The sequence below is a fragment of the Corapipo altera genome, unplaced genomic scaffold, assembly GCF_003945725.1.
Source record: "Corapipo altera isolate COAL_440 unplaced genomic scaffold, ASM394572v1 201, whole genome shotgun sequence".
NCBI classification, from domain to species: Eukaryota; Metazoa; Chordata; class Aves; order Passeriformes; family Pipridae; genus Corapipo; species Corapipo altera.
Genome location: NW_020884940.1, coordinates 1,866,918 through 1,881,109, shown reverse-complemented (window position 1 = coordinate 1,881,109; position 14,192 = coordinate 1,866,918). Strand labels below are relative to the sequence as shown.

General features: G+C 46.9%; 1 protein-coding gene across 2 annotated transcripts; it reads left to right on the top strand.

Moving 5' to 3' along the window:
- Nucleotides 1–1,253: 1,253 nt before the first annotated feature.
- IL22RA1 (interleukin 22 receptor subunit alpha 1) lies at nucleotides 1,254–8,333 on the top strand. Of its 2 annotated transcripts, XM_027661278.1 has the most exons (8): nucleotides 1,254–1,431; nucleotides 2,093–2,223; nucleotides 3,779–3,911; nucleotides 4,271–4,452; nucleotides 5,671–5,855; nucleotides 6,293–6,428; nucleotides 6,621–6,742; nucleotides 7,181–8,333. In XM_027661278.1, exons 2-8 carry the CDS (start codon nucleotides 2,118–2,120, stop codon nucleotides 8,156–8,158), a joined length of 1,842 nt encoding a protein of 613 aa, XP_027517079.1. In that variant the 5' UTR covers nucleotides 1,254–1,431; nucleotides 2,093–2,117; the 3' UTR covers nucleotides 8,159–8,333. The 2 variants fall into 2 exon arrangements, with proteins under 2 accessions (XP_027517079.1, XP_027517081.1); XM_027661280.1 differs by lacking the exon at nucleotides 2,093–2,223.
- Nucleotides 8,334–14,192: the final 5,859 nt, after the last annotated feature.

Below are 14,192 nucleotides of genomic sequence, written 5' to 3'. Positions count from 1 at the left end.
CACAGTGGTGCATCGTGGCATGGTTGGAGCCCTGTTAACACCCCAGCAGAGCAGGGAACAGAAGGAGCTTCAGGAAGAGACAATCCACGAGGTAAAGAGGGAAGCAGAAGGGGTAGTTGGGGTTTGTGGAACTTTGGTGGCACTTGACCTTTATTCAGTGGTCCAGTTAGTCCTGGGCAAAGCTGAGGGCTGAGGACAGGACCCCCAGCTGTGAAGAGGGGTTAAGATAAAGCAGAGGAATGAGCCACAGAGGTAATCTAGTTTTTGAAAAAGGAATAGCCACGCTAGAAACAGTCAAAAGCAGTGGCTCAGGGAGTGTCCTAAGCCTCAAATACAGGCTGCATGTGTGAAGCCTTCTCCTCTTGGGACGTCTTGGGTAAAATAAGCAGCATGCAGAGGTACCAGTTCTCAAGTGTTCTATGCACCTGGTGGTTCTAAACCTGCATCTCCTGGAGATTTCAGTTTTGATGGAAGAAGGAAATGTCTCACCCTCTTCTGAGAAAAACCTGAACATGTAATTTAATAACACCTTAATAACTGAGCAGGCTATGGAAAAGGAACTGTATCTCACAAACTCCCAGTTCTTACCACCAGGCATCCAGGATATCCCTAACGGAGCCTTAAATTTTAAACAGACACAAAAATAAACTGTAGGTCTACAGTGGCCTCTGCACAAAGCATGTGCTCCTCCTGTGGAAAGGCCACCTCCTTTCTACCTCCTTCCTATGTCAGGTGAGAGAACTTCTGCACCCACCTGGCAGGGCAGAGCAGGGCAGACCTGAGGAGCTCGTGCTCTGCCAAGGCTGCAGCAGGGCACGTGCTGGTCATTTGGTTCCCATCCAAGGTCAGTATGAAGAGTGTAAAAACAAAGTGATCTGGCTGACTTCCACTTTGAGAAAGTATTCAGGGGTATTTCTGGAGGAAATAGGTGTATTGCTTGCAGCAGGCATTAAAGCCAACCAGGTGCACCAGCACTGAGTTTTAATTTCTAGAGTTTCAACAAGCCCGAGTCGCCCGACCAGAAAAGCCAGGCTCAAACCCCAGAAACCTCAGGGAGGGCTTTCGGGCAGGAAGCTCTCAGCAAAAAGGTATTTGGCTCTTTTTCAAGATTTGGGGGACTTTCTGAGCCTCTGGCTCATGGACCTTTGTACAGTCAGGTGGGGAGAGGTGCTCCTGTCGTGGCTCCCGCGCTCCCTCACACATGCGCACGGCTCCGCGGGGCTGGTGAGCTCAGATCCCAGGGAAGGCGGGATAGGAGCTCTGCAGCCTGTTACTGAGCAACAAATCCAGCCTGGCCTCACCAGAAAGAATTTACCTCTCATGAAAGGTGATTCACCTGCACGCAGGATCAACTGCCTGCCCTCCCAGCCCAGCCTGCACAGGGATTCATGAAGCGATTCCTGCTCGTCCTGGCTGGATTTTCAGTGGTCGGTAAGTCCTGACTTCTCCTTTCCTGTCCCTAAGTGGGGTGTTTCTGTTTGATCCTGTAGTATGGGACATACTTCTATCATGCTTACTGAATTAACACCTAGAGAGTGAGCTGTTGTCTGAGGTCGCATAAAACTTGTTTTCCATGTTGTTCTCTGCTTTTAATAATTCCCATGTGGGTTGGGGTGCTCGGTGCTTGAAGGATTAGTAGGGAGGCAAAAATTCTTTCACTTCAAAGCATTTGCCACTGGTGTGTTACAACCCAAATCCTACAGGAGTGAAGGATATTCCTTGATCTCAGTGGGATTTGGATCAGTCTCTTTATGTCTTAAGCAGAGACACAAATGAATAAATAACCCTGGTTTTAAAAGAGATTAAAAAAAAAAATGTAATCTGAAAATCATGGAATCATCACACAGTGGTTTGAGTTGGAAGGGATATTGAAGAACATCAAGTTGCACCCCCTGCCATGGACAGGGACACCTTCCACTAGCCCAGGTTGTTCAGAGCTCCATCCAACCTGGCCTTGGACACTTCCAGGGATGGGGCAGCCACAGCTTCTCTGGGCAACCTGTGCCAGGGCCTCCCCACCCTCACAGGGAAGGATTTCTCCCTTATATCTAATCTAAATCTACCCTCTAAAAGCCATTTAATCCTACTCCAGATATGGCAAACTCACTCCTGGGATAATGAAGGATAAACCTGCTGTTTCCAAACTCCAGCTTGTCATTGTCTGCTCCTGTCTGTGCTCCTGCACCTCAGGGAAGGCACCTTCAGAAACTCCCAGAACAGAAGGTCTGTCACTGTGAAATATCCTGGTTTTCCCCTGCCCACACTTGACTGTGCTTGTGTTACACTGCTTTGCATAACTGTTTTAGTGTGGATAAATGTGGGAAGACAGAGATTTCCTACTCCTGATATGATCAGGGTATTGGTGACTCAGTTTTCAATGTGCTCAGACAGGGAAACCCACTCCCTTCCTACAGCAGGACAGGGGTGCTGAGCCTTGAACGAGCAGAGGCAGGTGTTGAAATCAGGGTGAAAGCTGGACTAGATTTCAGTCCATTCCTGTGTCATTTCCCTGCCCAAATGCCACACACAGCCCTGAGGATGGATCTGTGCCTTTCTGCCTGGCTGTCCTCCCCTGCAGCCAGCTGGTTTAGCTGCTGGCACTCAGCTCTGCTCCAGGGAGGCAGCGGGAGGGAAAGCTTGGAGCAGGATCTGGATGTGATTTAGCCTCTGCTCCTCCACAACTGCTCAATGGGATCTTGTCCAAGACACCCCCATCCTGTCCTCAGTTTTCCCTTCCTACTTTCACTTACTCACCCCCTTCTTTAACAGGGGATCTCATTGATTTTGAGCACCATGGTGGGACTGATCACTCTCAACAAGCACAGGCTGAAGCCCACCCATGTTCCAGGTGTTTATCAACACCACAAACTGCATTGAGTAATGTATAAATGATCTACCTTTGAGGATCTGTCTATAAATTGAATTTATGGAGCTTACAAGTCCTGAAGGTTGGCCTGCAATTTAGAACCTTGTGACTCAGCCTTGGGAAATTTTGCAGTGTTTATTCTCATGGCAGGAGACAAAAGTCTGTAGGACATTTCTGCAGCACCTGCTCAGAGCCAGTTTTCTGCAGGGGGACTATGGTTGTGTCCTGCCCTGCAGGGCCACGTTTGTCAGGGACAGGTGACATCCCTGCTCACCAAAGGCAGAGCCCTCTCTGTGGGGCAGAGGAGCAGGGCTTGGGAAGCAGGGAGCTGGGTGAGTTGTTTGCTTTCAGCCTGGCACACCCAGATCAGAGTCCAGATGTCGGGTCCCTGCGTGTCACTCCACAGATCAACCCAATAAAACATGGAGCAGGAGAGGTCAATGGCAGCCACATCTTCAGGGATGTGAAACTGAGCTCTGCAGGCCACTTCCCTGAGTAGGGGCAGAAAGCAGAGGCATTCATAGACATGATTCTGGTCTTGAAAACAGGTTATTATTCTTATTTTACCATTATTCTTATTCTACCAGTTTTGTTTTAACTGCTTTAAAAGAAACTTGACAAGAAATTCAAGGATTCTCTCTCTGGCTTGAGTTTTTGAGGCCTTTCTGTGTAACTTCCTGCCTTACATTTTTTTGGGATGAGTCAACAACCTGCAAGGTGTATATGTGGTGATGTGTGCAGGGTTTGAAGCCTTGTTCTCCTCAAGCTTCTGCTTTGCAGCCCAGCTCTAGCAAAATATCAGGAAGTGGCATCCCTGATATTTCTGTTCAGTAAACAGCACCAGACCCACGTTCCTCTGAGGGCTGAGATGCCAGAATATGCTTTTTAATACCAGTTTCTTTGCTCCTCCAGGTATTGTGAGTACAGGGAGATCATCATGTCTGAAACGTGCAGGGTTTTCTTCCACGAACTTTGAGAACATCCTGACCTGGGAAACAGAAGCAGATATCCCCCCTGGCACTGTATTTGATGTCCAGTACAAACAGTATGTGAAGTTTGCTTCTTTTGGGGAGTTGTGCTGTTCTTAGGGAGAGAGAGAAGGGCCAAGAAGCAAAAGCTGGTTTTGCTGTTTTACTGTTACAGAAATGGCTCTGCTTGGAGAAGAGCTCAGTGAAGGACAGGATTATTCAAAGTGGTACATGATGCTCAGTTAGGCAAATATTTTACATCTTAGGTTGCCAACTTCACTCCCTTACTGAGCTACTCTTTGCCTTCAGCAGCTTCCTCCTCTATTCCATCATTCCCACGCAGGTGTGAACAGTTGTCTTCCTCCGGTCGCGTTCTACCAAACAAACTAAAAGCTTCTTGTTGTTTTTTTTTGGTTTGTTTTTTTTTTAAACTCAGGTATGGAGAAAAATCCTGGCTTCCCAAGGCCGAGTGCCAGAGTATCACCCAGCACTTCTGCAACCTCACTGGTGAGACAGAGAACTTCACAGAGCATTACTACGCCCGGGTGAGGGCGACGGGCCGGAGCAGCTGCTCCTCCGGCTGGGTGTGCTCCGAGAGGTTCGAGCCCAGGAAAGAGAGTAAGTACCCAGCCCAAAGCCCCCAAATCCCACTTGTTTGGGAGCCAGCCCCGCTCTCACCAGTGTTTAGGGCAGCACCTCCCCGGATTTCAGTGCTGGAGGGCTCCTGTGCTTGCCAAGGGAGGGACTGAAGGCCTAAAGATTTGGTGTCGGGGCAAGGAGGCGAATGAGCAAATGGGCTCATTTGATCCAACATCAAAGTGGGACTACAGGGGAAAAGGAAAAGCCAGGTGTCTCTGATTCTGTGAGTCTGTGACCCCATGACTCTGTGCCCTTGAAGGGAGAGCTGCTATTAAGGCTGATGAGAGGCAGAAGGAAACCAGTAAGACACAACCCAAGGACAGCCAGTAATAAAGTCCCAGGAGCTTTGAAATGTGAGCTCCTGCAAATTGGGATAAGCATCCAGCCCCATGGATACTTCATGTTCCCAACCCCTAAGTGAGCCCTTCTACAGACACACAGCACATCCTTTGGAAGCATTATTGGTTCTGTGACTAAACTCGTCCCACTGCATATTCACCCAGAATAATTCAAGGTGCCAGTCAGTGATTGTGAAGAGCCTTCAGATCTCTACACCAAACAAGCTGTGAAAGAGCCACAGGCTGCTTTGGTCATTAAACACTCACTGTTGTTGCAGTGTGGGCATCAGACACGAGGTGATCCTGCCTCCCAGAACTGCTCTTTGCAGCTTCATGTTTCCAAACTACATGTCCATGAAGGGATCCAACTGCTGCTCTTAGAGCTGCTGTTAGAGCTGGGGTTAAACCTCTGTTTAGTGTTGGGTGTAACGTGTGCCTGTCACTAGGGATAAATGTAGACACAAAAGACCTGAACTACTCTAAAATCTGGCATTGGTTGGGAATAGGAGTTTTGTCTGAGTGCCCTGTGGTGGGATTTCACACCATCACACACATGGAGGAGGATGTCCCTGGGAGGGACGGGGCAGCAACATGGAATCACTGAGAACAGGGTCCTAAGGAAAAGCCTGGGGCAAGAACTCCTAGGAACAAACACTGGCTGAGTGTGGCAGAACCCCACAGCACCTGTGTCTCCAGTTGCCTGACTTCTCCTGTGCCCATACAGCTCAAACCCTTGTTGTGTATGAGCAGAAGTAATAATTTCAGTAATAATCTGAGGGGGGTGTTGTGTGTTTAAGACGATCTGATAATTATCAGCTTTACCCTTCACAGCTGACAGTGCCTGTTGTGTCTTTCCCAGCTGTTATAGGAGCACCACAAGTGGAGTACATTCCCCAGGTACGGTCCATAAAGTTCCTCATCCGGCCCCCCTACACGCCCCTGAGGGGGGAGGACGATCACCAGCTCACCGTGGAGGACATTTACAGCAAATTTGGGGCTGTTGGTTATCACCTGACAATATTCAACCAAAGGACACACCAGCAGGTAAAGCACAACCTCAGGCCTGTGATTCTGTAAATCACATTTTGGGTAAGATGGAGAAGAATCTCAGAGCTTACACACGATGGAGGAGATTTCTGATGGGACAGGGAAAGTTTTGGAGTCTTTGACTCTCAGCAGACAATGGGAACTTTAGGCATTCCTCTTAAATTCTGGAAAAGAAACTGGAGTTTCTGAGGGTACTGTGACTAAAAAAATGACTTAATTAGTTCAAGTCTCGAGAAACTGAAATGCAAAATTAAAAAGAGCAACAACAGAAAGCAAAGTGATGTAAATATTTAGAATTCAATACTTACAGAGTAATTATAGCACTAAAACTTATCAAGTAAAATAATATTTTATGCTGAATTTTGCAATCTGATTTGAAGAAAATGTAGGATTTAATCTTTCTAAAATACAGATTTTACCTTTGTTTTCAACAGCGGACAAAGAATGAGCACAACAAAGAATTTGAAGTTTCCGACTTGGACCCAGACACTGAATATAATGGAACAGTTTATATGTATCTCCTCCAGAAAAGCAGCAAATCTCAAGTGTTTTGGGTTAAAACACTAGAAGGTGAGGCTGTTCCCTCTGCTGATTGAAAAGTCCAGCCGGGATACTGGATACACAAAATACACTGATTTTCACCAACTTAAATAATTTAAAAATTAAGTGCTATGAGATGAAACCTATAACATCATTTAGCTAATCTGGTGCAGCTTTTCTAATCCAACCCTCTTTCCACTTGTTCTCTTCCCCACTAACCAGACAAGACATGGGTTCTCTACAGCCTGGTGGCACTGGGATTCTGTGCTGGGCTGGTGTTTGCTGCTGCTGGTTACGTGATCTACAAATACGTCAAACAACACAGTGCCCAGCCCATGGCTCTGGTGAGTGTCCATCAGCCCCTGCAGCAGAGCTTTAAGATCATAAAATCCCAGAATAGCTTGGGCTGGGAGGGACCTGAAAGATCAGGGATTCTCACTTATCCTTCACCTTCCACACTGAGTGCTGGGTCTTCACGTGAGATGAGCTTAAGGGATAATAAAGTATAATAATAAAATAAAAGGTTATTTCCACACTATGCGTAAGTTAAAGGAGGAGTTTTCCTTTAGGATTGCACAGTTGATACACAGTGAGAGCTGCCTGTATTCCTGTGAGAGCTCATTCCCCAGGAAAAAAGGAGTTCTGTCAGCAGAGCAGGTCCCTGGTGGTTGTTACTGGCTCTTACTGACACTTCTCCAAGGAAAATTTTAAAGAACCAAAAGCAAACCTTCAAGGTTGCAGCTTCTTGTTAATAACTCCTGCTTGTTTGTCTACTCCAACAGGACTTCAGAGGGATTTCATCGTTCCAGCCTCTCACACTGACCGTGGAGCACATCATAAAGCCCATTAGTTTATCCAAACCTTCCCTTTTCACCTCTGAAGTGCCGCTGCCTCAGATCAGCCAACAACTGGACCGAGCACTGGAGCCACCACAGCCTTCCTGCCCCCCAGAAAGTGGCTATCAGCAACAGGCAGAGGTGCCAACATTCCAGCTACCCCCTCAGCCGTCCTGCAAGGAAATTGCAGCTCCAACTGGTTACGCTCCTCAAAAGGCCCAGAAAAGCGTTCCTGCTGCCCCATCCAGCAAAGCCCTGCCCCTGACCTACGGGCTGTGTGTCGAAGGCGCAGACCACGGGTACGAGAATTTGCAGCCAGACCAAACGCTTAAGGAAATCTCTCCAGGTCGTTTTGTTGATGGAAAGCTCACGACCCAGGTGCTGGGAAAGAGCTGCAGCAGCTGGAATTACAGAGAACAGCAGCCAAAGGTGGCATTGTGGGGGAGCAGGGGCAGAGAAGAGCCAGTTCCCTTCCAGGGGAGCCCTGGGCAAACACAGCTGCTGCTGCAGAGTGACAGGGTGGAAAATCAGGAGCGTGTGCCCCAGTTGTCCCTGTCTTTGCTGAAACAAGGAGGATGCTACAGACAACAGGCAGCAGGACTTCCACTGCTCCTGCCTGCAGGGAACGCTGGCACAGACTGTGCTCCAGAGGAGGAACTGTCAGCACCCCTCCTCTCCTCCGTCAGGACTGGTAACCACTCCCCTGGAGAGGACAACACGGAGCAGTGGATGCTGCCAGATCCATTCCCACATCCTGCAAAGCAACTGCAGCTCCCAAAGGCTCCAGACACGGAAATGTTCCCGGCAGCAAAGGGGCTGAGCTGCACAGACACTGTCCCAGGCTGGGGCAGTGGCACTGCTCTCACTGTGTTCTTCAAGGATTTGGAGTTAAAACTACAGGGGGATGAGGATGGGAACACATAATTTTGTTAGGATGACAACGATGTTAAAATCCAGATTATGTTTTCTTGCATGAAACGGAAGCAATGCAATAAAAACAGCTAATCCTGGATGGATTAACATGGCACGGGGCTGCCAGGCTGTCCCACCATGGAGATTGGTACCTTTAGTGACATAATAACTTCTTGGGTCACTGCAATATTGTCTTTTCACTTATTTTTTGCACATTCTTCAAATTTACTATGAATTGGATTACTTTAAAAGCTGAGTTAAGATTCAAATTGAAATTCCAGATTCAGTTTACTGAAAATTTAGCAAAATTTACAACAGAAACTGCCTTTGCCCTTTACCAACACCAAAGATCCAGGTCTAAGACATATCCACCCTTTGAAGAAATCCAGGGATGCAAACCTAAAAGAATGAAATGTACCATGGTACAGTAAAAGAATTAAATAGAGATTGGTGGATATATGATTCTTGGAAAACAGTGGGCTACTTCCCTGGAATGGACTTAGTCACTGAACTGGGTAACAGCTTCTGATGCAGCAGTTCTGTGAAACACGTCCTTGTCCTGCTGTGCTCTTTAAAGCCTTTAGCACTTGCACAGTCACAAAAGGCAATCTAAATTCTACTTGTTCAGGGGACAGGGGAGGAAATTATTTTTCATTCAGAGGAAGGCAGAGTTCAGCCTGTTGATTTCCACTGCTGTGGTGAAAGAAATGTGCGTGATGACATCAGTTTTAGGGGAGAACTGAAACCATTTATGGGAATAAGCAAGGCTTGAATGGTATGGGGAAGTATTTGCTCAAAGAGCCAAAGGCAAAACTCAGAGGCAAAAAAAACCAGAGGCAAAACTCAGCTGTTCTCACTCTAAGTGCACTTGGGTGTTTTCTCACTCCAGGGAAGCTGAAGCTAAAGGCTGAACTCCTCCTGCTTTGGGGTGATTTTGCAAATCAACCATGGCCTTGTGAAGTAAAGATTTTTGATGATTCAAGCCAGGATTAAAGGACTAGTCTTAGAAACTTTCCAGACAAATGGTCAGCTCTGAACTGCAGCAGCAGAACTGACAAAGCACAGTGGCCATGTTGTGTGAGGCCAAGAGGTCCAGGTGTGGTGAGGAGCTGTCATGGCACAGGGTTGGAAAGGTTTAAATATGTGCAGGATTTGGGCAGAGACCAGAGGGACACTTCCATCCCTCACTCCTCTTCATACTGTTCAGTCCCAAAGGGTTTGTGGAATGTCCTTTGATTTGTGTCACGTGCTCTGTGCCCCAAAACACCAACACACAGAGAAACTCTGCAGCTACAGGAGCTGCAGCAGCCCAGCTGTGCTGATTCCAAGGAGTGTGAGACCCCAGGGGTAAGATTTTTCCCTACTAAAGACCCCTGGAGAGGCTTTTAAAGCCAATGATGCCAATTACCTTATTCAGAGTTGCCTGTGGGCTGCATGTCTTGTGTCAACAACATTCCCAGCCACACTGCTCGGGGAATAATCAAATGCCACAATGTCAACATTTTGGCTTGTGTTGTGAAACATAACCCCCAGCACAGGATCAGTATGGGCAGCCTCGTGTGGAAGGAACAGGGGCCTTGGGAGAGCATTTGAAGATGCTGTTAAAAAATCCATTCTTTTCTGTTTTAAAAGCCTTTTCAATTCCATCTGCAGATCCCCTGCCACAGGGTCTAGCCATGTCCAGACTGTAATAAATGTATTGTCTTGGTGGAGGAGAGATGGAAACTGAGGTGCAGGAGTCTAGGAATGGGTTTTTAGAATGTCTGTAGGTTCATAAAGATGCAAAGTATCCCAGAGCTGGGACATCCATCTCTCCCTCAGGAACCTTAAACACCTTCAAGGCTACATTGTCTCTGCAAAGAAAGGCTGTGTATGGCAGGAATGATTCCAGCCCCATCCCATCCTGCCTGTTCCACCCTTCCCAGCAGCAGCTGGGATGGTCAGGGATCCCAGGCAGGAGGGAGGCTCTGAGCCGTGTCCCAAGGAGGGGACTGACTCCAATATTCCCGATTTCCTGCTCTCACCATGGCTTAGTCAATGTTTATCTTTTAGGCCTTGATCTTCTAAGCAGAAGAACATTGGTTCTTGTCTCATGAGTCACCTCTTCAGTTTTACAGGAAGATCAACCCTTCTAAAACTGTTTCTCTCCAGAAAATCTTGGAAAGAGATGTTGACGCTATTGAACTTTATTGGAGCTGCACAAGGAATGTGTCATCCATCCCTCATCAACCTGTGCTGACCTCACTGCCTTCAGCTTCCCTGCTGTTCATAACCAAGCTGATGCCCTTATTTGTGTCAAACAGCTGCTCCAGGACCTCGTTATCTCTGTCTCCTGTGTACGAACATATTCAGATTAAACAGCAGGATTTCAACATTGTTTCGAAGGTCATCCCATGCCAGCCATCTGTGCCCAGCAACATGCTGTTCCTCAGCAATCCTGGCTTTTCCAGATAACAGTTCTGATAGCTGCAGATAATAAACATGGGAGGGCCCTGCCACGAAGCCCTGGGTATGGCCAGGCAGGTGTCCTGGCGATGACAGGGGAGCGTGGCAGTCCCAGTTGTCCCAGGGACATCGGAGTGGCAGGCAGCAGCTGCAACCCCGGAGCAAAGCACTGCTCTTTGTCTTCCCAGCTAAATCTGGGAGCTGTCACTCCCTCCCTCCCAGGCCAGCAGCCCTGCTGGAAGCTCAGCAGAGATCCTTGCACCGGGGATGAACGAGCTGCGGGCTGAGGCTCCCGTTCTCCCTCCCTCCCTGTTCCTTATTCCAGCATTGGAATGTGCTTGAACACTGTGGAAAAGTCACTGATGGTTTTATAACAAGTCCTCTGAGGAAAATCTTAACTCAAGGGACAAATGAAAAGCTCCAAATTCTGGAGGCAGAATGAAGCAGAGTTCATAGAATCACAGATTATGCTGAGCTGGAAGGGACCCACAAGGATCATCCAGTCCAACCCCTGGCCCTGCACAGACACCCCAACAATCCCACCCTGTCCCTCAGTGTTGTCCAAACCCTCCTGGAGTTCTGGCAGTCTTGGGGCTGTGCCCACTGCCCTGGGGAGCCTGGGCAGTGCCCAACCACCCTCTGGGGGAAGAACCTTTTCCTGAGATCCAACCTAACCCTGTCCTGACACAACTGCAGCCATTCCCTGGGTGCTGTCACTGGTCACCAGGGACAAGGGATCAGTGCCTGCTCCTCTCTATAAATATATCTACATAAAATAGATTTTTTGTCTTAGTTCTGGCCTGCCAGCATTGCTGTCAGTGATGGGGCAGTGGTGCAGCAGGACTGCAGCAGCTGGATCTCAGTGCTGAGCATTTAAAATGTCCATGTGTATCTTTCTCCTCAGTCTGAGATAATGAGAGCTGTGAGACATGAGTATTAGATGTTTTTTCAAGGAAAAGGTGAAAAAAGTGGTCAGCATTCATATGAGGAGAGCATAAGATTCTTCTTAAAGCATACAACAGAGGGTTGATGTGACAAAGATGAATGAAGTTACTAATATTAAGTAGAATAAACAAATAACTACCCATTACTTCTCATAATATAAAATTCAGGAAAGCACTAGAATGATCATGGAACTGTCCAAAACCAATTGAAGAATAATGCTCATAACAAAGCACATTCAGGCCTGCCTGCCCAGTTGTTCCTGTTTGTTGCTTTCTTAGGAATGTCTGAAACACAGCCACCAAATAACCTTCCCACCTGGAAGTCCTTGTAGTTCTAGTGCTGATCCTGGGTTTCTTCTTTGGCTGGTGAAGCAAACAAGGCTCTTGGAAATGGATCCTACTGATCTGGGCAGGGTGACTCAACCTGGGCCAGATTTGATGGGGGAGTTCATTTCCATAAGGTCTCTGACACCAAAAAAAAATATCTCCTGCCTCTCACATTGCTGGGAAGGGTTTATCCTGAATGCTGGAATTGCAAGATCATCTCAAATAAATGGAAAACCAGCATTCTGTTCTGTGACCCCAAACTCTCAGACGCCACCATGGGGAGCTGGATACCCAAACTCACCCTCCACTGAGGCACCAAGGCTTCATTTGCCTGTAAAAAGGAAAATTAAACAGTCACAGCTGACCAAAACATAAGAGCTGCTGTAGCTCCTGGTCTAATTATACACTGACAAGATTTGCCTGGAGTTGCCATTCACCAAAGAGATGCCAAAGCAAATAATTTCACTCTCTTACACAGCAGTGGCAAGGTTAACCCCAGGGAAATCCCTGGAGGAGGTTAAAATACTCATCATTCAGTTCAGGTGCTTTGTGAGCTCTGTCCTAAAAGAGCAGAGGATAATCCAACCCCCTGGATTTTGGAGGCACCTGTCTTCCCTTCCATCCTTTGGCAAAGGCAATAATTGGCCTGATTTAGAGGGAGTTTGGGAGTCCTTGGCACTGCAGTGACCACGCAGGGGCTCCCCATTGTCCCGGGGAGGGCAGGGCACGAGGCTAAATTTGACTCCAGGATGGGCACTCCAACATGGGGAACATTCTTTTGGGGAGAGTCATTCTTAGTGTCATCACCAGGGAGAAGGGAAGCCTCCTTTGTCCTCTCTCTTGCCTGAGGACAGGAGCTCTCAGCAGAGTCTTCACTGGGTGAGTTTGGTTTATCTGTAAATAAGCTGCTGTTTGTTGTGAGATTTTATAAGATCTTCAGAGCAGCATCAGTTATTTTTTTTCATGACAGTTTTGTCTGACTTGCACTTCAGAAATAGACTGTGCTTTGTCATTGTGTCTGTTTTAAAGTGTAATTGCTGTTTTTCTGTTCTGTTTTTCTGCTCTGATTAGAAAATAATACATGCTTGAATTGAAAAGTGTAGGTTGTAGCAGATCAGAGCTCTGTATCTTTGCACAAACACCAGATTATAAAGCACTGAAATTTGTCCAGGGAAAAATAAAAAAAAAATTATATAGTAAAAATTATTCTGGATCAGTAATTATTTGTGAACATGGACACAAAGATCTGATGCCCAGGATGACAGGAGTCATTCTGCAGCTGAATCAGTCCTGAAGAGACCAGTATTCCATGCAATCACAAAGATATTTTCCCATAAAAGCCTGTTTTATTTTCTCTTTCTTACCCAACATTTCTTTGTTCCTTCCAAAGTTAACATCTACTAAGGAAATATTATGTTAATTCCTTATTTTCATTTTCATGTTGGGATATTTTGCATTTACCAGGACAATTGTGCTTTTCCATGGGCTCTTTATAAATTTATTTACATCAACAGAAAACTGTACAAGTGAACAAAATAGCATGAAAAAATTGTCCTGGTGAAAGCTGAGGGGTCTGTATTTTTTCATAGAGCTCGGATTAGAAAGCAGTAAAGCTAAAATCCAGGAGGAAAATTTGCCAAGGGAAAATTTCAGTCATGGAACATGAGCTAGGGAAAGATTTACAAGTATGTTTGAACAAATTTTATTCGGCAACAATTGCGTTTGCAAAGCTGCTTTCACAAAGTAACCTGAGCTTTCAGAACTTGTAAATGTGCACAGCTTAAGGCTTGTGCTGTGTGGGTTTGAATTAAATGAGGGGAGAGGGAGATAAGGAGGGACAGACTTTTAAAATTTAGTTTAGTTTAATGCCCACCCATTAGTCAGAGCCTGAAAGCAGCGAGCTGTGGATTCCCAGAGCAGGGGCTGCGGCACAGCCGGGGATGGATGAGAGCCAAGAGTGCCAACGTTTGCTCCAATGTTTGCTCCAGTGTTTGCTCCAATGTTTCACCTGTCAGAGCAGGATCTCCCTGGGAAGCTCCTCTGGTCACTCTTTGGGAAAATCCTGCTGCTTGCTGAGCAAGTCCTTTCAGGCTCACATTCTGAAGGATGCTGTTTTCTCTGTGGTTTATCAACCTTTCTATAAGGGTAAGAAGTGATGACTGATCTCTCAGGATGTAACCAAAGGACTAGATAAAGCATTATCCTCCCAAAGTACTGGACTGTAACTGTTCCTGTCAGCAGCCTGGGAATAGGGAGTTGCAGGTGGGAACACTGCAAAGGAGTGCTCTGTCTCAGCAGCTGGAACTGGCTGAGCATCCAGTGGAAGGTGT

Excerpts from the sequence above, each read along its gene's own strand:
- IL22RA1 (XM_027661278.1), top strand. The coding sequence starts at position 2,118 with ATGAAGGATAAACCTGCTGTTTCCAAACTCCAGCTTGTCATTGTCTGC. Across the intron at positions 4,453-5,670 it reads GTTCGAGCCCAGGAAAGAGA|CTGTTATAGGAGCACCACAA; the intron begins GTAAGTACCCAG and ends TGTCTTTCCCAG. Across the intron at positions 6,429-6,620 it reads TTGGGTTAAAACACTAGAAG|ACAAGACATGGGTTCTCTAC; the intron begins GTGAGGCTGTTC and ends CCCACTAACCAG.